The 22,046-nt window shown below is 46.0% G+C and overlaps 1 protein-coding gene across 3 annotated transcripts in view; it reads right to left on the bottom strand.

Moving 5' to 3' along the window:
* GRIN2C (glutamate ionotropic receptor NMDA type subunit 2C) overlaps positions 1 to 22,046 on the bottom strand; it is an 87,814-nt gene that overhangs the window by 28,523 nt on the left and 37,245 nt on the right. For all 3 annotated transcript variants that reach the window (XM_083430000.1, XM_083429999.1, XM_083429998.1), the window contains exons 3-7: positions 19,250 to 19,848; positions 17,204 to 17,318; positions 11,557 to 11,768; positions 5,066 to 5,234; positions 1,045 to 1,198 (exon numbers count right to left, since the gene is read on the bottom strand). In XM_083430000.1, the coding sequence (XP_083286126.1) occupies positions 1,045 to 1,198; positions 5,066 to 5,234; positions 11,557 to 11,768; positions 17,204 to 17,318; positions 19,250 to 19,848 (1,249 nt within the window). The remainder of the gene's footprint in view (positions 1 to 1,044; positions 1,199 to 5,065; positions 5,235 to 11,556; positions 11,769 to 17,203; positions 17,319 to 19,249; positions 19,849 to 22,046) is intronic.

The raw sequence follows: 22,046 nt of genomic DNA, 5'->3' as shown, positions 1-22,046 counted from the left end.
CTCCCACAAATCGTAGTTTTCAGCTTGAAAACTGAAATCAGGGAAGCATTATGTACAGCCACAACTGAATGTTAGCACCCCAAATATCTAGGCAGTTATAAAAGTGCTCAATTCTCTCTAGCACACATGAGTTGGATCTGGCATCAGCAAACCCTCTCCTCTATTTGTGATGATCAGAGGTGAGGGCCAATCCTTATACAGTGGAACCTCTACTTACGGGCGTAATCAGTTCCAGAGGTCCGTCCGTAAGTCGATCTGGGGCGCTGGTAGAAGCACCGTTGTGCACAGGCGCATTCGGCGGCAGCGTGCTCCTGTGCATGTGCAGATGACGGCAGCCGCTTCTGCGCATGTGCGAATTGGGGCAAACCCGGTACAGTCACACCTCATGTTACGTCCACTTCATGTTACGTTCTTTCAGGTTACATCCCACGGCAACCCAGAAGTACTGGAAAGGGTTACTTCCGGGTTTCACCGCTTGTGCATGCGCAGAAGTGCAAAATGACGTCATGCGCATGTGCAGAAGCAGTGAATCGCAATCTGTGTGTGTGCAGATGCGCCGCTGCGGGTTGCGCTCTTTTCATGTTGCAAATGGGCCTCTGGAATGGATCCCATTTGCAACCAGAGGTACCACTGTATTTACTTCTGGGTTTGCCGTGGTTGCAACTTGGATTGGGCTCAGGTAGAGACAGTCGTAAGTAGAGGTTCTACTCTATAGCCCAAACAGCATCATCTGCACACAAGGAGGAGGCATCAGCAGCCTGGAGTGGGGGGCACTGAGGTTTATAGAAGTACAAGACAAATTTAAAAATAAAATTGGAGGGGATGGGGACAGGACGGGACGGGACTCCACCACCACCAGCACCTCAAAGCCAAATGAAGAACGAATATGTTCAATGGGTACAGGACACTTGCGGGGGGGGGGGGGGGGAGAGAGAAAGGAACAGAATATCATGGCAAAAGGCATGGCTGGCTGAAACAGTGAACAAGGGAACCCCATTCTGCAGCAACAACTTATAGCAAGTCCCTCTTTTTCAGTGCTCATACCTAGAAAAGCAGAAGGCGAGACGGTCCCATTGCTTCTTGCTACCATGACGCTGATGCCGGTCTCCACAAAGGGCACAGAGAAATCCACAATTTGCGAGCGCTCCTCATTGATGGTGAGGGACCCAATGGCCATGTCTGCTCGCTTGTAATACACCTAGAAAAGAATGAAACGACAGGAATAAATCCCCCACCACGCACACACAAAACACCGCAGCAGAGCCAGCTGCACACAAACTGAGCAGAGCATCTTGCACTCATTGATCCCTTCCCTATCTTGTGCTGCATCTCTAACAAGCGGAAGAGGCTGCAACCTTATACACACACGTCTGGCAAGGGCCATAGCTCAGTGGTATCAGCAGCTTTGCATGCAAAATATCCCAGGTTAAATCTCCATTGGCTCTCCAAGTAGGGCTGGCAAAGAAGCCTGCCTGAAATCACCTTGGAGAGCCACTGTCAGTCACTGAACTAGATGGACCATTGGTCTGACACAGATAAGGCAGCTTCCTATAGGAGTAAGTCTCACTGAATACAGTGAGACTTACCCTAAGGCAGTGATTCTCAACCTGTGGGTCCCCAGATGTTGTTGGACTACAACTCCCATCATCCCTGACCACTGGTCATGCTGGCTAGGAAAGATGGGAGTTGTAGTCCAACAATATCTGGGGACCCACAGGTTAGAACCATTGCCCTAAGGAAATGTATATAGAATTGCTCCTTGGACAACCTATCTGCATGAATGTACTAGTGGTAAAGGGAAAGGACCCCTGTATGGTCAAAGGTAAGTCCAGTCAAAGGTGACTATGGGGTTGTGGCGCTCATCTCGCTTTCAGGCCAAGGGAGCCGGCGTTTGTCCACAGACAGCTTTCCGGGTCATTAGGCCCAGCATGACTAAACCGCTTTTGGCGCAACGGAACACCGTGACGGAAGCCAGAGCGCACGAAAACGTCATTTACCTTCCCACCATAGTGGTACCTATTCAACTACTTGCACTGGCGTGCTTTCGAACTTCTAGGTTGGCAGGAGCTAGGACAGGGCAAGGGACAGATCACACAAACACACCATCGGCTATAGGAAACTAAATAATAAGGGGAAATGGTTCTAACATAGATGCCTCCCAAATATGGCAGATTTCCATGTGCAAAATGACTAGCATTGTCTGCGTTGGCTCCTTGTCCTCATGGCCCATGGTAAGGTGGCAGTGCGCACCCTCCCTCCCAAGACACCAATCTTCTATTTGCACAGCATTTTTATATTGATGTCAGGTGCACTGTCCTTCTCCCCTTCCTGTCAGAAATATCATCTTGTCTTTAATATTGCTCTGTCTGCCTTGGGAACATCTGATTATGCTTTGTTCCACTCTTGCGACCTAGGCAGGAGAAATGACATTGCCGTGGCTATATAAAGGTTCTTTGTACTCCCCGCCTGCAGAAGCTCCGCTCTCGAGACCACTTAGTGTAGGGATCCTTTCGACCAGGCTAAGATGCTTCTCCCCAGAACCAGGGGAGCTGGTGGGGAGGCAGGTCAGAGAGGGCAGCTAACTGCGGGTGAGTCAGTAATAGCCCTGTGAATGAATGAATGACATGACCCAAAACACTATGCCTGCAACAGACGATGATGTTGATGATGGAGAAAGACCTAAGGCAAAGAAAGCATTAGAGCCAAATAGTGGCAGTGAGGAAATGAGGCTGTAAATGCAGGGCTGGGGTAGTTAAGGCGGGATGAAAATTCGTGTCAATTCAAAAGTTCAGGATCTACAACAATTGAACCTGCAACCTTCAGTTCAATCTCAAGTGTGGACCCTGCTATAATCTGCAACTTGTCTGAGCAGTAATCCTTTCCTCCCTCAGCAAAAGACAGTGGCAGCCCAAGACATTTCTCAGTCTGGAGTTCAAATGGAGACCCTCCACAACTGCAATAAGAAAGCCTCACTGTATCGTTTGCACAATATGTATCGTTGGTACAATATGACCTTATATAATCCTTAAATATTATCCAAATATTTTCTGGTTCAATACTCCTCTAACTCCTCCCATCAGTTTTGCTAGTTGTAAATATTCTAACATGAGTATCTGCCAATCTGTAATTGTTTGTTTTGTTTGAGAGCCAGTGTGGTGTAGTGGTTGAGAGCGGTAGTCTTGTAATCTGGGGAATTGGGTTCGCGTCCCCGTTCCTCCACATGCAGCTGCTGGGTGACCTTGGGCCAGTCACACTTCTTTGAAGTCTCTCAGCCCCACTCACCTCACAGAGTGTTTGTTGTGGGGGAGGAAGGGAAAGGAGAATGTTAGCCGCTTTGAGACTCCTTAAAGGGAGTGAAAGGCGGGATATCAAATCCAAACTCTTCTTCTTGTTTCGTTTTGCCCACTGCATCTTAAACCCCTCAAGTCTAGCAATACCCATAGCTAGCAATACTGAAAGTTCAGAAAGATTCGCTTGAAAAACTGTTCCCGCCATGTGTTTCTGAGGCAGCTTCAGATCACAGGCGCTTCCCGGTTCTTCTGAAGTCTTGTCCCATTTTCTCTAGTGGAAAATTTTAATAGCTGGAATCCTGGAGCGAGAATAGTTTCTACTTATGGAGAAACAGCGAGCGTTCAAGCTAGAATTCGGGGCTGCATGCCTAATACCCCACTCCCAATTTCATTGCTGCCAATGACTGCCTCCCCCCCCCCCCTTAGGGCTGCTTAGCTGTATTTGCCAGCACACACAGTGGCCACTTAGTGCTGCTCTGGTGACTCAGCCAGTTCAGATGGATTTATGGCTCCTTACCGGGCTGATCCAAAGCAGCTGGAGCACACCAAAGCTGTGCCTGGTGTAATGTGTCAATATTTTTCCATCCCTTTTCTAACAGGTCAGATAAAACTGACTCTCCCCTGGTTGCAAATTCTGACATGACAGCACTGGCCAAGCTGTACGTTTCATTTCTGCTCTACCTGGAGATCTCCTGCCGCACACAAAGGGCATAAGGAAGAAGGGGAGGCTAGAACCTTCCTTCCTGTTTCACAGGACATTTGTGACATAAGTGTTCCTACATATAATACAAATAAATAAATAATTTTTTATTTATACCCAGTTCAGAAAACTGGGCTCAACAAATTTAAAACACTTAATTGATGCAAGAAAAAACAGCAATAAATACAGTATAAAATGTGAATGACAATAAATTCAGAATTCAAAAATCAATTTAGGGGGGAAATCTATCCAATAAACATTAGATGATCACCAGGGCTAGCTGGCTAAATTAGACCTATTTGGGCCAGCGAGGAGACCGGGGGAGAATTAGCTGTGGGATCCCAGAACAGGTAATCTTCATAAAAAGGGGAGGGGGAGGAAAGGAAGGGGAATAAAAGATCAGGCTAAATTCAAATTGAAAGCCAGGCGGAATAGCTCTGTCTTATAAGCTCTCACCACCCCAGTTTGTATTGTGAATAGGAACAGTCCTGGGAGGACTGCACCATGTGATTTTTCTGAATGTGGCTGTTACATCCATGCTGCAAATGGCATCTAAATACGGACGGGGTTTAAAATGTATGATCAACAGCTAGAGAAATGTAAACTGAACCCATGGAACAAACTTTTCTAACAAATGATGTACTGAGGCCACATTCACACCAGACATTACAGCACTATGATACCACTTGAAACAGTCCTTCTGGGAGCCGTAATTTGTTAAGCATGCTGGGAGCTGCTAGGAGACCCCTATTCCCCTCCAACAGCTACAATTCCTAAAATTCTCTGGGAAGAAGGATTGATCCAACTCTATATCCACTCTCATTTTAACACAGTTTTTCCTCAAACTTGGGTCTCCAGCTGTTTTCGGACTACAATTCCCATCTTCCCTGACTACTGGTCTTACTAGCTAGGGGTGATGGGAGTTGTTGTCCAAAAATGAGTCTGGGAAACAGTACTCTAACAGAGGCATCAGGAGAGTCCCAGATCTTGCACATCCGATGACTTCTCTGTTCCTCGCTATACAGGTGTTGCAGAGACTTTCCTAGGAAAATGCAACCTTCGCGTATTTCCTTACCTCTCCGATCATGCCATTCCAGAAGCCATCAACTATTTTCCCATGTTTCCCATTTGTCACCAGGTAGAGGTCATAGGAGAACTTCACTGTCTTGGCCAGCTTCTTTAGAATATCAATGCAAAAGCCTTTGCAGCAGAGCTTGGTATAGGGATCCATTGGTTCTTCTCCACTGAAAGAAGGATATATTAAAAACACACACATAGGACATGCTTAGTAGTCCTTTGCCTCCTGCATTGTGGCCATGCTGGGGCTCTCCAATGATCTCTTAAGCGTGAGGGTGATCTCCGCCTAACTCCCTAGCCCCTTCCCTGTTTACTCAGAGCAACACTATAGCGACTGACTCCATCACTCTTTTCTCAGAGGGGCTAGAACCCAGTCATTTGGAGGTGGCAGCCAGCCACATCCCAATCATACAATTTTTGCAATATAACTTTATCAGTGGCAAGAGAGGCTGATGCTCCCACCTTTCCTATCTCACAAACCTCTCTCTCTCTCTCTCCCTGTGTGTGTGTGTGATGGCCATTACTGAAGTCAACTTTGCACGCAAATGCTCTCACGAAGTACACAGCTGTCAGCATGTTCTGTCCCAGAACATGTTCTGTCCCATGCCATTGCCCTCTAAGCACCTGTGAGATTCTGGCATTCTGGAGCCCCACGCAGCCTAGCTGGGCTGCACACATAGTCAAGGTATCTAGGTAGAATGAGTGATAAGAGGCACGCAACTAGGTTTGATAGTTATAGAAAGCAGATTCCAAAATACCCATCTCTATGAGGGCTGAGGCTCCAATACTTCGGCCACCTTATGAGGAGAAGACTCCCTGGAAAAGACCCTGATGTTGGGAAAGATGGAGGGCACAAGGAGAAGGGGACGACAGAGGACGAGATGGTTGGACAGTGTTCTCGAAGCTACCAGCATGAGTTTGACCAGACTGCGGGAGGCAGTGGAAGACAGAAGTGCCTGGTGTGCTCTGGTCCACAGGGTCACGAAGAGTCGTACATGACTAAACAACAACAACAAATGAGGGCTATTAGCCCTGCTCATTTCCACTTACTGCCCCAAAGAAAAAACAGCAGACAGTTTTTTGCAAATTTGCTGAAGTCCCATCTGCAGAAATGTTCCTTCACCCTTGAGTATGTGCAATCCTTTTCCTTCTTAAAGGTGGGGGGGGGGGGTCACATGCATGCAAGAGGGAGAGGTGACAGCAGGCAGGGAGGAAGGGAGGAGTAACTGATTACAAGAAGCTTCATGGAGGGGATGCCTCCTAGCTCAAGAGGAAGTGGGCAGAGGGGGAAATAGAGTGTCTGGCAATCTTTGCTCAACTCCTAAGGAAGGGGACATGCTATCCTTAGCACTAGGAAAAATGCTAATCACGTCTGGGAAACTGCACACCACAGTGGGATGCGGGGAGATGAGCAGTCTTCTAAACAGTCTGGAAGAAACATCCAGTCAGAGACCACTCCAGGAAAAGAGAGGAAAGATTAGGGTTTCTGGCTCTGACAAGAAAGCATTTGATACAGGCCTGGTAAAACAAAAAACAACAACCCTTTGTTGGCTTTTTGCAGTATAGTAGCGCTGCAGAGAGCTTGCTGGGGAGACCATGCATTAAAAAGGGACTCAAAAATAACTTAAACAAGGTTTTAATAAGAAAAACAAAAACTCCTTTTACACTAAATACATTAACAAACAAACATGACCCAACCACGAACCCATCCCCCAGGGTAATGGCAGAGCTAGGTGCTGCTCCTTATGTACTACACCCAATTCCTGACACAGCTTAATCAATGCAACTCAGCAGCACCTGCTATGCCTCACAGCTGCAAAGCTGGATCTCGTTATTTTGCTCTGGCCCCTTAAAGATATACACATCGGGTGAAACAATGATGAACCTTTACATTTAAAGAAACAATTCAACACCCTTAGGTTCCACCTTAAAACTAGACTTGCTTAAAAGATTGTACTTGTTGTTGTTGGAAATGATAGCTGAAGTCTCACTTGCTCACAGCCAGTTTGCATGTCAGAGCCAGACACGTCAGAGTGTCGGCACCTCACTCGTTCCTTTTGTACTGATCTGATCTTCAAGGGAATTGTCCTCGCCTCCTCTCTGCTCAAAAGGACAGGGAAGGAAGGGGGTGCTCCACTGCTGTGGCTGCTGCTGCCACCAGCAGCAACATCACTTGATCTCAGGCCGTGGATGCAGGTGAACATTCCCCACATGGCAACCTGGCGCACAGGCCATCTGCTTAATTCCAACTGGTGACAGGGAAATAGAATCTTGCCACATTTCTGCACCTGGTTAGAAACCCCAGAAAAGCAAGCATGGGGACAACACTTCTCTGCCTGGTAGGGCAATTCAGCCAACAACACATAGTGGGCAATGCTCACTGGGAGAGAATGGGGTTTCCCTGAAGGTTTCAGGTCCAAATCCTAACCGTCTCCAGCTAAAAGGTAACAAGTAATCAGGCTAGGAGAGGCCTTGGCCTTCCCCAACTCTGGGGCCTTCCAGATGTTGTGGCACTCTAGCTCCCATCATCCCCAACCACTGCCCACACTCTCTGGGGCTGATGGGAGTGGAGTCCAGCACCAGCTGGAGGGCACCAGATTGAAGAAGACAGCCTTAGTTATTGCCGGTCAGAGTAGAAAAAAACTAGGTTACTCTTTATTGAAATTTGAAATATTTGAATGCTGTCATTTTCCTTAATTGCATTTTTTTTGTTTCATTTCACAGAGAAGGTCTTTACCTTTAAATATTGCATAGAAATGTTTCCAATAAACAGATGACAATATGGATGGACACATTACAAGGCAGCTTCATATGTTCAAAACTGGCTTGCCAGACCACGTTTCCCCCCAGGGTGCTTGTGAATATACTGCCCATTGGAAGTTAGTTTCAGAATCTGTGTTTCTGCAAAAGCCTTCCGATAGTTTCTAACCTACATTTATTGAGCTGGGGAAAGTAGCTTGCTTCTTCACCCAGCAGGTTGGCTGACACAACTTTGATCAGAGGACTGCAGAGGTCGGCAACAGGCAGGTGATTAATAACTATGGGCAGACTTTTCAGGTTAGGTCTCGGTGGGGGCGTGAGGCAGACTGACTGCCATGACCACCTTTCCAGCTAGTTGCCTCCAAGGAGCAGCCACAGCCTTGAGAGTCTGCTTGCTGGGTCACCACATGTATGCAGTCCTGGAAGTGTAATTGATGGGCCAGCTCACCAGGTAGCCTGCTGGGAAAATGCTACCTTTATAGACATAGAAGTGGAGGGGAGGATGCTGCTGCTGGGGTTTCAAATCTACCTGCAAGCCAGAGACACCTCATCCAGAGCCTCCACCCCAAAGCCTCATCTTGCCTAGAGAAACCAAGCTGTCGGTGTTGGGACGGGAGTCCTTCCCCCATTAAGAAAATGCTGCTTCAAATTCATTCCATGTTTTGCAGCAAGGGTGCGAAGCCTATAGCCCTCCAGGTGTAGTTGAGCTCCCATCAGCTGCAGGAGTCATGTCCAGTGGTCAGGGTACATGGGAACTGGAGTCTAGCAGCAGCTGGGAGCAGGACACACGTTCCCCACCTCTGTTTGGAGCAGTGTTTCCCTAACTTGGGTCTCCCACTGTTTTTGGACTACAATTTAAAGTATCACCTAGTGCAGGCATAGGCAAACTCGTCCCTCCAGATGTTTTTGGGACTACAACTCCCATCATCCCTGACCACTGGTCTTGATAGCTAGGGTTGATGGGAGCTGTAGTCCAAAAACAGCAGGAGACCCAAGTTTGGGAAACACTGGTTTAGAGGAAGCAGCATTTCTCACTGGGAGCCTTGCTACACTACAGTTGCCAGCATTTTTAGTTTCTTTGTCTTTGAAAGCTGCAAGTCCAAGAGAAAGTCAGCAAGTGAAGATTTTCCAATGCAATGATAGGAAAAGCTGCGCTGAACTGAATTCGACTTTGTTATGCAACTATTCAAAACACAGTGACCCTTATTATGGAAGGAGAAGATAATTTAAAGTAAACACAAAAATAATCTCATTTGATAATCTTGCTATCATTTAGCAAAACGGAGGTTTATCTTAATTTCTGACTACCTGGTTCTTAAAATTGCCTTACTCATTGTAAGGATATGATACATAGCAGATGTAACTATGATTCATTGAGATTTGCATACAAGTTTTCTCTTTTTTGTTATTTCTATATTTATTTTAAAATATAACAGTAAATTAAAAAAAATGGAGAAAGAAATGAAACAATAAGAATGCTCTGATTCCCAAGACTCAGCCAGCCAGGAACACTCAAGGTAACTTCTCTGTTTTCCCTGCTAAATTTTTCAGAAGTAAAAAAAAAAACTCTGAGATCTCCATTGACTGATAATCATTTTCATCCATCAAGATGACTCCCACTTCTAGTGCCACCCTGGGAAGCAAACAAATGGCATTTCAAACTAACGGCAATGATTCCTCCAGCCAGTGGCCCAGCATCCATCATGTTTGTGTAATTTTTATGCAAATTCAATTAATTGTGTGATGTAAATTAAAATATGTCAAGTCCTGATGTGCTTCTTTTGTGGTTCTGGATATTGAGCACACTTCTCTGGGGCCCTGCCTGGGGCAGATTCTCATATTCCTTGGGCAGGCAGCAGGAAGGATAACTTTATCACTCACACACTCAGAGTCAAGAAGGATGAAGGAAGGCATCATATAAAAAGAAGACTCCCAGCAGCTTCCTCTCAGCTTTGCAACTGAATCGAAAGACAGTCAGCACACCAGTGAATTTGTCCATCTTCTTGCCCCTCCATGCTTCAGGTGGCTTGCCTCTCTTGGACTCACACAGCCACCTTTTGTCTTGGAAAGTTAATTATGTTTCCCAGAGATACAGAAAAGAGAGCCACAGGCTCTGATCTGCTCTGGAGACTGCAGAGGGTATGACAAGTTTGATCTTCTTGCTTCACACAGAGCCAGCAAAGGAAGGGTACAGCTCTTCCCCATTTCAGAAATCCATACAAAGTCAGAGGGTCGTTTCTGTGGTTTTGGGTCAGCAGGAGTGGTGGGTGGGCAAGCAAGTCAGTGCCAGGCAGACTGCTTCAAACATGATATGCTTGTCCAGTTTATACTGAGGAGCCAACAAACTTCGAATAGGCTTAAGCCGAACTTTCAGCATCTACGGCTTATGATGCTGGCATTATTTGAGTTGGTAGACTCGTGTTTGCTTCTACATAGTTCCCATCCTTATTATAGACATTGCGATATATTGGCATAGTGCAATGTTTAGCTGGTGATATATCGCAATGCTGAAAACCAGATATCGCCAAGCCCTACTTGCAACTAAGCTATTTGAAGTGCAAGCACCTCGTCCCAAGACTACTGTGCCCTTTTAAAATGGGGTGTGTGTGTGTGTGTGTGATTATTGGGTTGTTGTTTTTATTTTGGTTGTGTATTTTGTGGTTTTATATTCTGATTTTATCCTGTGAAGTGCCCTGAGCATAGCTGTCAATGTTTCCCTTTTTAAAAGGGAAATTCCCTTATTCTGAATAGGATTCCTCGCAAGAAAAGGGAAAAGTTGACAGCTATGGCCCCGAGACCTGAGGGTAGAGGGAGGGAGGGAGGGAAATAAATAAATATGAACATAGCAGCTGAAGGACTTGTCAGCACATGGCAGAGGATTGGAACAGAGAACAGCAGGGCAACAAGAATTGAGTCTGTTGCATAAGGTGCCACCAGCTCAACCACGGACCCTGCTGGAATGTTCATGCCATTGAAGAAACAACCCCAAAGGTTATTATGCAAAGGGTTATCAACCCCTTTATGAATTATCCAAAAATGTGGACACCTGAGTTCCACTTCTGGCCATCTGATCAAGCCACTGAATTCAAACATGATCATGGCTGCCTTGCTGAATATTCTTTATGATAAGAAAGAAGGCATAAAGGTGAATGATAGCGGCCCACAACTTGAACCCTTTGTTAAGAAAGAAAGAAACCCTGCGGGCTGTTCTCAAAGCAGCAATAAGTCCTGTCAGTGCAAAGGTTCCCACTCCAAACCACCACCCACTCTCCCATGTGCCCCTTAAATCTGTTCCAGGGGTTCCCCCAACCCTCCAAAGCAATTTTAGGGAGGGCATGGGATGTCCCACTGCACAAGTGGAAATATCTGAGCTATAGAGATGCAGGAGTTGGGATACTGCCCTATTTCAGCTACAATGGGAAGGCCTATGGGGCAGAGGGGGCCCACATGGCTTCCTCCAGAGGTTGGTGGACATCCACTCTCATCAGTCCTAGACATTGTGGCTGATGGTCAGGAGCTTGTAGACTAGCAGCAATGGAAAGGCGCCATGTTGGTTAACCCTGCTGCAGGGTTATGCTGGGGAGTTGGCCAGCGGGGGGAGGCAGCAGGGAGCTCAATGCTCAAAAGGCACCCCATATCCACAAACCAACCCTAAATATAGACTTGTGCTAAGTGTGTCCCAGAAATCCTTGTTGCAGCCCCCCAACCCTTAACTGCCTTCCTATTTACCTCTTGGTATGGTTGGCCTGTTCCCGGCAGGGGACGGTGTTGCGGACACACACTCCGGTGGTTGGGTCCGTCTTCTCCACAATGACAAAGGGCCGTTCCTCCAGGGTGGCTACTGTGAGGTGGTGGCTGTCGGCCATGGGCTGCAGGAAGGATCCGTAACGTGGCCACACCGGGTATTTCATGTGGATGATGCCCTTCTCCCATTTCCCCACCTGTGCAATGGGCAGAAAGAAAGGGACACAGTTTGAACCAAGCAAAACGAGGCCCTCAGCCATGTACACACCTTTGACACCCCGGCTGTGCCGTCCTAAATAGCCTGTTGTCAGCAGGAAAATTCTGCTGCAAATGACTGTAAGACTGACAGGAGAGGAGAACATAGGACAGAGCCAGGTCTCTGTGCAGCTCATAGGAAACCAAACACCGTGAAACGGACCCAGAAGTCAACACAGGCCCCCGGGGGCACAGGAAATGCATGCTGCTGGCAGCCTCTGCCCTGACTGGGGAGGCGGCAGAGATTGGCAGCTTCCAGGCAGTCCCAACCTAGAACAATTTGCCAAGCAACTTGATGACAAGCCAACAGAGCAATTGGAAGGGCAGTTAGCATTCAGTATGTTTTGTATGGATACAGAAGACAGATGTTTTATTTCTGTTTCCCTGATTGAATGGAGATGATTTTTTGTGGGGGGGGGGGGACCACACTCCCGCTGCAACTGACTTCAGGAGATAACAGTCATTTTGGAAATAGAATTTGTGATATTAGTTTCAAATGAGCCAGATTTTGAAATGGCCCGGCAGCAATTGGCTATAGAGGCTCTTATTTATTTACAGAGATTGAACACAAACTAGCTATAACTCCAGGCAGGAGGAACTTAGGTTTTAAACAGAGCATTGTGTGGAGAGATTTTCTTTTGCTCTGGGACAGCTGTCTGGCTCCAGTAACCAGACAGAGCACACTCTATGGCCCCACTGTTAACTCTATGTCTGCTGCTCCTCATCTGAGCTCTCCATGGTCAACCTGTTACTTAGCTGGATATCACACTCCCCAGGAAGCTTGGAGGCTAGAACTACAGTCATACATTGGAAGTTGAACAGAATCCGTTCCAGAAGTCCATTCGACTTCCAAAATGTTTGAAAACCAAAGCGCGGCTTCTGATTGGCTCCAGGAAGCTCCTGCAGCCAATCAGAAGCCGCGGAAGCCCCGTCGAACATTCGGCTTCCAAAAATAGCTTGCAAACTGGAACAGTCAATTCCAGGTTTGCGGCATTCGGGAACCAAAACGTTCAGGGACTAAGCTGTTCAAAAACCAAGGTACAACTGTACTTCCCTGGAGAAATCAAACCTCGTATCCATGAGCAAGGAGATTCCCATGACATGGATTAAAAGGACCACTCCACTAAAAAGCTCTTGCTCTTTTATAGTTCTGTAATCATCCCAAAGGTGATTATTACAGAAACCAATCCTGGGTATCTCAAGGAATGATGGGTCAAAACCTTGCTAGATCTAAGTTGCAAAAAGGGGTGGTGGTGGCTAGGATTCCGAATTTTTAAAATCTACTCAAGTTATTGTGATCTTACTGAAATTACATTTTTATTAGAGTTTATTTTTATGTCTATTTATATACTGTGACAACAAAAGCTTTGCAATAAATTGATAAGATCGAAGTATGGTCCAAGTCAAGCATGAATCACTTGACATTAGAGATGTTGCCAAGACCTGCTCAGAAAGATGAGTCTCAGGGCTCACAAAGCTCACCCCAAGTACATTGTGAGCAACTTGACCCCTAAATTATCCTTGAGCTAAAACGTCTGCAGGAATGAAAAAGTTTTTTCAACTGATGTTGAAATGACACCAGCAAAGCATCATAAAAGCCTGTCCTCCTCAGTGACCAGCCCACCATATCTATATCAATTGGGGCCCCAAATTAGGACCTCCAGAGATTATCTCAGCATCCTGGTAGGCTCAGATAGCAACAACCAATTCATCGGATGTGCCACATTTTAAAGCCAGGCCATTTAAACCAAATTTCATTGAAAAATCATATAATGTACATTTTTACACACTTAGCATTTAGGTAGTAATCTTGGCTACTTTCACTACTGAAACTTGAACATTATCAACTGAAAACTATTTATTTATCCATCCCTCCTCAAAAAATGAATTTTTAGAATGAAATTATAGAATGTAGTTACCTAAATTCTGAAGTTGCCATGTTTAATCTGAGGCATGCAGGTTTAAGGCTGTGTACACACCATACATTTAAAGCACATTTAGCACATTCTCCTACCCACAGCTCAAAAGAATTCTAGAAACAGTAGTTTGTTACGAACTGTGACTCCGCAAGGTGTAAATTGCAGTTCCCAATATTCCTTTTGGTGGGTGGGGAACAGACTTTAAATGTATGGTATGTGTGCAGACTTGGTGAATTCAAACTATACCTTTCAAACTTGATTTTGCTCTTAGAAACACAAAAGGAATGCAGCAAACTAGGATGGATGGGATAAAGGCTTATTGTTGTTTGAGAAGATAGATGTGTTCTCTTTATATGCTATTTGGCAGTTCCCTCAATACCTTCAATGAGAGAATATTAGGACAAGTCCATCCTAACACTGCAAATGCAGTTGTATCGACTGTGTTTATAGCATTGTACTCTTGGTTTCTTAAGAGAAGTATTGACAAAGCAATAGTAATAATTGCTATGATACACGAGAGAGCATTTTAACAGCCCAAACCAGTCATATCATAAAGGGAAAGTGTCAATGGAAAACATTTACTCAAACAGCAGGGTTGACTTAATTAACACTAATATTATTCCACTGGTAGCTTTCATCTCGGGCCAAAGTACTTATGGCACTCTTCCAAAAAGAATAGAAAACCCAACCAGAAATATTTAGTAACACATGTTTGTCAGATAGAATAATCACACACACACACACTTGGCCATCACAAGCAACTGGCTCTATTTTCCTCCCTTAGGTTTCGCCACTTCTGAAGAGAGAAAATAATGGCCCAGTCTCAAATGCTTCAAACGTCCAACCATGGAGCAGGGAGACAATGCCAGTTCTCCAATCAGCAGTAGGATTTGGTTGCATGTATGGACCCCCAGCACAGTCTAATTGCCAGAACGTAAGGCCAGGGGAATGGCAGATTCTGGAACATTCTGACACAAAACTGGGCCTATGGCACTGTTCAAGAGCCTACACTTACTGGAGCATTCCTAACCGGTAAAACCATGCAAGGATAAATGAAGCCAATAACCGTGGACGACCCAAAATTAATCCTGACTATAATCCTGACTATACAGGGCCAATCTAAGACCCTGGAATCTTCAGGTTCCCATCTGGAAATCTGGAAAGCCACAGCCTGTCAGTTTTGACAGTACTGAACTAGATGGACCAATGATCTGACTCAGTATAAGGTAGCTTTGCATGTCCCTGTGACATTTTGCAGAAAATGGTGCCCTTTCTACCCCAAGCAGCACAGTATCCGAGGCCAATTAAGTTATTTTACACCTGAGGCAGGAAACTGACAAGGGCCTTTCCCCTATCCCAGACCATAAAAATGTCCCAATAATAAATGGAACAACTAACAATTTCCTGCCCTTTCCCGACATGCAAAATCATCTGCCTGAGGGGGCCGCCTCACTCTGGCTAACAGTAGGACTTGACCTGTGGACTAGACAAAAGAATGAAGAGTCTCACACAAAGTGTAAATACTGGTGGGGAATTAACGTTCAATGTCTATAGCAGGATATCAAACTATCTAAAAACAGAACTTTGTTCTATCTTTTGCCCTTTCTCCCTCTGAGGTAGAGATGGGTAAGTCTATTTCTGCTCCATGTCAATTTTGCATGTGTTCGGTCACAACTCTGCTCTATATTCTGTTTCTACATTAAACCGTGGCTTAAAAAAGAATATTCAATTTAAAATACCTATTCTAAAAAAAAAAACCACCCCACCCTATTTAAATTCTGTTTTATCTCAATTTCTAAATGCACTTTATCTTAAAATATTCCCTTTTAATGCATTTTGGTACTTTTCTCCGAGTCAAGAACTGTATCAAAAAGTTCAGAGAAGTGCAAAATATGAAGGTAATTATGTTCCAGTCCAGGAGGTGTGGATCAAGTCACTCTGTATTGGAATTCATGGGAATCAAGTTACTTAAATTTTCCTTCACTATTGTGCAGCATTTTGGAGAGCTCCTATTGTATACCTGAGGGAGGACACTGGATACCAGCGGTTTCATCCCATAAGCCAGCTAACCTGTGGGCCTCTAGATACTGTTGGACTGTAACCCCCATCACCCCAACCCCATGTCATGCTAGCTGGGGCTGACTGATGTTGGAGTATAACATCTGGAGGGCCGTGGGTTAGCCACACCTGCCACAAGGGTTCCAATTTGTTCTCAACTTCTGATGAACGCAACTGATTGACAAGCTTCGCAGTTGCCCTCATCTCTGATCTGTAACTCACTTAAGCCAATTTGCCTTCACATAGTTTGTCCAGTTCTGTTTTTTAATTCAATTCCACACGAACGAAACTACAAAGTAATCTCGCGCAAACAAGGGCATTGCTGCCCTCTTTCTCCAACTGAGCTATGCGCCCCGTAGCATGTGATACATTACCAAGGCGCCGCAAATTAAATAAATTAGTTGTGTAACACTGAATAAATGAATCCCAAATTTCATTTCATTTCATGGTGCTTCCATTTGTTTATGAAATGAAATTGGATTGCCATGCAGATCCTGAAGAAAGCGTCGTTTTCAGCTTTTAATCATTCAGTTAAGTCATCACCTCGATGGCAAGAGCCGGGAGGAGCACAAAGCACAACTGGGAAAGGCAACAGGAAGCAGAACTTGGGGGCTTCCAAGTCATTCTTTGGTTTAAAGCAGAGGCAGGGAACTCTTTTTGCAGCCCAAGGGCCACAGTCCCTTCTGGGCAAGATTCTGAGGGTCCCATACCAGCAGGGAGCAGGGCCAGAGACAAAAGTGGGTGGAGCAATGGGTGCAAATTTTGCAGCTTCTGCACACACACACACACACACACACACACACACGATCCTCCATTCAGACAAGCAAGAAGCAATATCAGAGTACATTTCAGCCAAGTAAAAACACTTGGGGAAAGTGAGGATTGTGGCTTAGGGGGAGTTCTGAGGTCTAGGTATAGAGAGACTTGGAGGGTTGCCTTTGGCTCCTGGTTTAAAGCCAAGACCCCTCTTTCATTGATTTTCTCCTTCCCTTCCTCCCCTCCACAAGCACTGGTATGTGTCACCCTGAAACCCTTAAAGCAGGAGAGCCTGGAGCTTGAATGGTGGGTAGACCCTCCTGCAGAAGAAGAAGATGAAGAAGAGTTTGGATTTGATATCCTGCTTTATCACTACCTGAAGGTGTCTCAAAGTGGCTAACAATCTCCTTTCCCTTCCTCCCCCACAACAAACACTCTGTGAGGTGAGTGGGGCTGAGAGACTTCAGAGAAGTGTGACTAGCCCAAGGTCACCCAGCAGCTGCATGTGGAGGAGCGGAGACGCGAACCCGGTTCACCAGATTGAGAGTCTACTGCTCTTAACCACTACACTACACTGGCAGGAAGGGAGACTGTGCCTCCGCTCGCAGAGAAGGCTGCCCAGAAAAATAAAAAGGAGCCCTCACCATCTCCCAGAGGCGATGCCGGTTCAATGAGATCACCACCAAGGTGGGCCTCACCAGGAAGCCATCGTCATTGAAGGAGAAGTCCCTGTTTTCCCACGTCACGTTGAGCAAATGCCTGTCGGGAGGAAACAAAAAGCACTTTGATGTTGCCAGGAGGGAAAGGGCAAGCGAGAAGTCCCCCCATTTCATCAGTGCAATGTGCTCCATTTGTCTTCCTTTGAGAGAAAACATTTCCCCTTCCGTCTCTCTCACATGCTGACCTTGCAACAACCACCCAGGCCTCATCAGTTCAGAGCAAGATGGTTAAAGTGCATTTTACCAAAAATGCCTACGCCTCCCTATGAGCTCAGACATTGCTTTCCCCAAGAGATGCAAGAGCGAATTAGAAAGAATTTAGTAGAAAAGCCTTCTCGCAGGTGGTCTTATGGGGAGAGCACACGGCAGCAATAAAAATGCGAGCGCATTTGCAAAGCAGACCAGGATCTGGTATGGTTTCAGGTTGTGGGTTCAGATTCCTACACTGCAGAGAATTGGGCTAGATGACCCTCAGGACCCCTTCCAACTCTACAACTCTACGCCCCGGGTGTCACCATGAAGGGGGTGACAAAATGCCAGGTGGCACTCACCGCGGGGCCTGCAGCGCACTTGAGCCATGCATCTCTCCTGGAGTGACGCAGTAGCTTGGGCGCCCGCAGGCTCCGCGCTGCCCAAAACAGCCTGCCTGCTGCCTCCCCCTCAGTTGTAGGGCGGCTGAGTGGGAGGAGGCAGGCAGACTCCTCAGAGACCCCACGGAGCATCCTGCCCCTGCTCGCCCCGCCCCTGCAGGTGGCTGGCCCCACCCCTGGGTGCAGGGCACGTGAGCTGCCCCAGGAGCCTGATCAGCTTTCTCCGCCGCTGCATCACTGCCTCCAACAGTGGAAGCAGAACATGCTATGTCTAGTGGCCTTGACAGACTAAACCTCCATGGTTTTGTCCAATCCTCTTAGCCATCCAAGTTGGTGGCTATCACTGCCCCTGGTGGGAGCAAATTCCACAGCGATCTGCTTTGTGATGCTCTTTTGTCTGCCCCGAATCTTCCCAGATTCAGCTTCATTCAATGTATCCAGGTTCATCATCCTTCCCTCCTTAAAGGCTCCTGCACTTGCCCTGCTGCCTTCTAGCCGACTCATCCACATCTAATACTTCCAAGGTTGTGATCTTCAGGCTGCTCCACCAGCACCAGTCCCATTTATTTGTCTATTATTTATACCCACAGAGTGACTTGAAGGTTGTGCAAGTACCCATTAGTAGCAAAGCCCAAGATTTACATAACTCCCAAGTTAAAGCCGTTGCTCAATTATTGAGTGTCACACTCCAGAACTGTTCATTAAAACCGGGAAATTAAAAAATGTTTCGCTCAGTTAGCTTTCTTCATACTTTAGATTTTTGCCATCCCTTGACTCACAACAGTTGAGCCTTCCTCGACTCTCTTTCTTTCTCCCTCCCACCCTCTCTCATTCTTCACTGCTGTACCAGTGACCACACAACCCACTTGAAACTATGGTGATCAGCTCAAACGACAGAAAGAAGAATAGCAAAGAGCTTCAAAATATCAAAGGGGGTGGTATCCAAAATCCTTTGTCTGCTAGCGCAATGACTCTTGGGTGAGCTTTACTGTTGTGCTACAATTCCCAGAGTTCCCTGTGAAGAGACACTGTTAGTTATATCACTCTGAGAATTGTAGTTCTGTGGCGGGGATAGGACTCTGCTAACAACTCTCAGCACACTTAACTACAGCTCCCAGAATTACCTGGGGGGAGCCATGCCTGTTTAAAATGGAATGGAATGTGAAATAAGCTGGAGAATTGCATTTGTAGAAAATGGGCCGTAATGCAGGATTATGATTGCAGAATTCTCAAGTGTATGAAAACCAAAGTCTCTCTAACTACCAAGGCACAAAATCTTCCTTACAAATGGTTGCTGCAAATCAAATTCTAATTTCTGATGCACACCAGTAGCCAACAGGGTTTAAATCGTGTTAATTAATAGGCTGTTGCCCGGGCTGACCTGTAGAAGGTGTTGTTTGTGGGTATACTTGAAGGTGTCTTGTTGTTGCAGTCTCTACCCACTATGGGAAGGTAGCCATGGGTCCTAAAATAGCTCTCTGCTCCGAGGGCGATGATAGCCACACCATCCCGGACCTTTTGCCTCAGGCTCATTTTCCAGCTCTCCGTGACCACACTGATGAGGCCAATTGGGAAAGAGGCAGGTGGGACATCCATGTTCCCCACGGTCAGGCTAGGCACAATCCAGATATAGCCAGGTCCAATCAAACCAGCCTGTTCTGCCACTTGGAAGAGGTATTCCGCCTCCTCTCGCGAACAGTACACAATCATCACCTGAGCATCTAGCTGACGCAGCAACCTTTGGATCTTGGAGTTGCTCCCATCCTGGGACATCTCAAAGGTGAGGACATCTTGGATTTCCCAGCCAAAGTAGCTGGCATCTGTGAAGGACCGTATCACATCCAAGAAGACACTGTATCCAGGATATAGGCTGGTGATAACGGCAAAGGAGCTCCAGTCATATTCCTCCAGGACTTTGAAGATCACCTGTATTTGCTGCTCAATTGAGACACCCAGCTGTAGAAAGGCAGAGCCAGCCTCCTAGGAAAGGGGAAGAGAGATGGATTAGTAACAGGGGGTACATTAATAGTTTTAAAAATAAAACTATTAGCTATTCTTAGCTATTTTCACAGACCTTGAATAGCAGGCTTGATGGCCTCTCTTGTTCTCAACACTCACCCTTTCCCAATTTAATATGAGCAGTGAGGTGCAAAACCTTCCTTTTGCTTCCAGATTTGCCACCTGCTTGCTGCATAAGCCCGGGTGCATCAGCAGAACTCTCTCTGTAGCTCAGAGCTCTCCGGTTTTAAAACAGGAAGCACACACCCCACCATTAAAATCTGCAAGTCTATTGTGGAACTCAATTAGTCAATCTTTATATGATGATATATAGAGGCAGAAGATGTGTCATCACTTCTGGCACTTATTTCCTGTTCTGCCTCAGCTGCTCTTTGCCTGGGCCAGCTGTTACAAGTGGTCTCTTTCATCCCCAGTTCCTAATGGCTATTCCTGGTCTGTTCTTGTTTCCTACATGAACATTTGATTCTCTTGCTATCTGGGCAAATGCACACACCCATACATACTCACAGAGCAATAACTTTCAAAAGACTCAGTTGCTCCGCCACCTACAACACAATTTCCAGAACATCCCGTTTTACAAAGCAATGGAGAATGTCGCAATCCACAAATGAAACATGGTCCAGAGCAGGCATAGGCAAACTCAGCCCTCCAGATGTTTTGAGACTACAATTCCCATCATCCCTGACCACTGGTCCTGTTAGCTAGGGATGATGGGAGTTGTAGTCCCAAAACATCTGGAAGGCTGAGTTTGCCTGTGCCTGGTCCAGAGTATTTTCATTTGGGAACTTAAGCTCATTTGAGTCAACATTTGGCAGGGTCAAAATTTTCCTAGCCAAGTCAATCAGCCTAAACAGTCAGTGGGTTCATTCTTACCCTCTGTGTATGTTTCTATTTTAAAAGCAGAACCAAACCTTCAAGTATTAAAACACAAAGGGGGGGGGGGGAAATCACATGGAGAATTGACTTTGTTGAATACTCTGTTTTTCAGTCAGTATTTGCTGGATATCCATCTGAATTTTTCATTTGTCTAATCTCCCTCTTTGGCTCAGCCTGGCCCTCTTAAGGACAAGATTAACCGATTGGTATTTATCTTTAAAACATTTACAAAATAGTTTGGAGTTGGAGAGGTGTTCTGTTATTTTTTTTTTTGGAAGAAACTCACTTGGAAACTCAGCAAGATTTTTTTTGCTGCAGTTTCCAAATAATTGTTTTCTAAAGGGATGCAAAGCAGTTCCAGACAAAACCACATAGGTAAGATTTAGTAGGCAAATTGAGATAGTCAATGTGGATTGAAGAGGACCTGGCCTGCCTTGGAATATGAGGTTGCAGCAGAGGTATAGGGGTTGTCAAGTGAAAGAGCAAGGAGAAAACAAATGGGTTTCAGAGAGGTATATAATCCCAGGACAGCAGCAGCAGCGAAGACTGGATGAAAATGAGGAAAACAAATTGCCAAGATCAAACCTAAATCAGTTAGGACCTTGAAGAAAGATCTCCCCTGAAAAATGAGCACTCTAAAGAACATTAAAACCACTAGTTTGGCAGTAGGTGACATTCTGCTCCTTGCCTTTCCCTCCCCCAACTTCCACTACCTAAGGACCATACCATCTTGCCCTGAGGGGAGGGGAGAGAGAGAAGACCAAACAACCTGGATAGCTGCTCACCATTTAGCTCCTGGAGTTCCAGTGAATGTGGTCTTTCCATCTCTCAGATACCACCACAGGGGCTATTTTGAAGACTATCTTGCCATGGGGGAAGGGGAGATCTAGCTTTCAACAAAGGTTTCTTCCTTGAAGCTTCCCTGGCTTGTTATAAAGGGTCATGCCCCCTCTACTGACAGAAGACTCCTTGATCCAGAGGTGTACATCAGCAGAATGGTGGGATAGGAACACTGAATCAGAAGGTAAATGGTGTTTCTGTGCGCTGCTCTGGTTCACCAGAAGTGGCTTAGTCATGCTGGCCACATGACCCGGAAGCTGTACGCCGGCTCCCTCGGCCAATAAAGCGAGATGAGCGCCGCAACCCCAGAGTCGGCCATGACTGGACCTAATGGTCAGGGGTCCCTTCACCTTAAGGTTCAGCTGTAATGCAAAGCTCCAGTTTATTTAAAATGGAAGCAAAAGCTTCCGATCTCTTCCTTGTGGCCAACGCTGGAGACGATG

The sequence above is a fragment of the Podarcis tiliguerta genome (assembly GCF_965153285.1).
Source record: "Podarcis tiliguerta genome assembly, chromosome: 2".
Lineage (NCBI taxonomy): Eukaryota > Metazoa > Chordata > Lepidosauria > Squamata > Lacertidae > Podarcis > Podarcis tiliguerta.
This window is presented reverse-complemented; position numbering and strand designations above follow the sequence as displayed.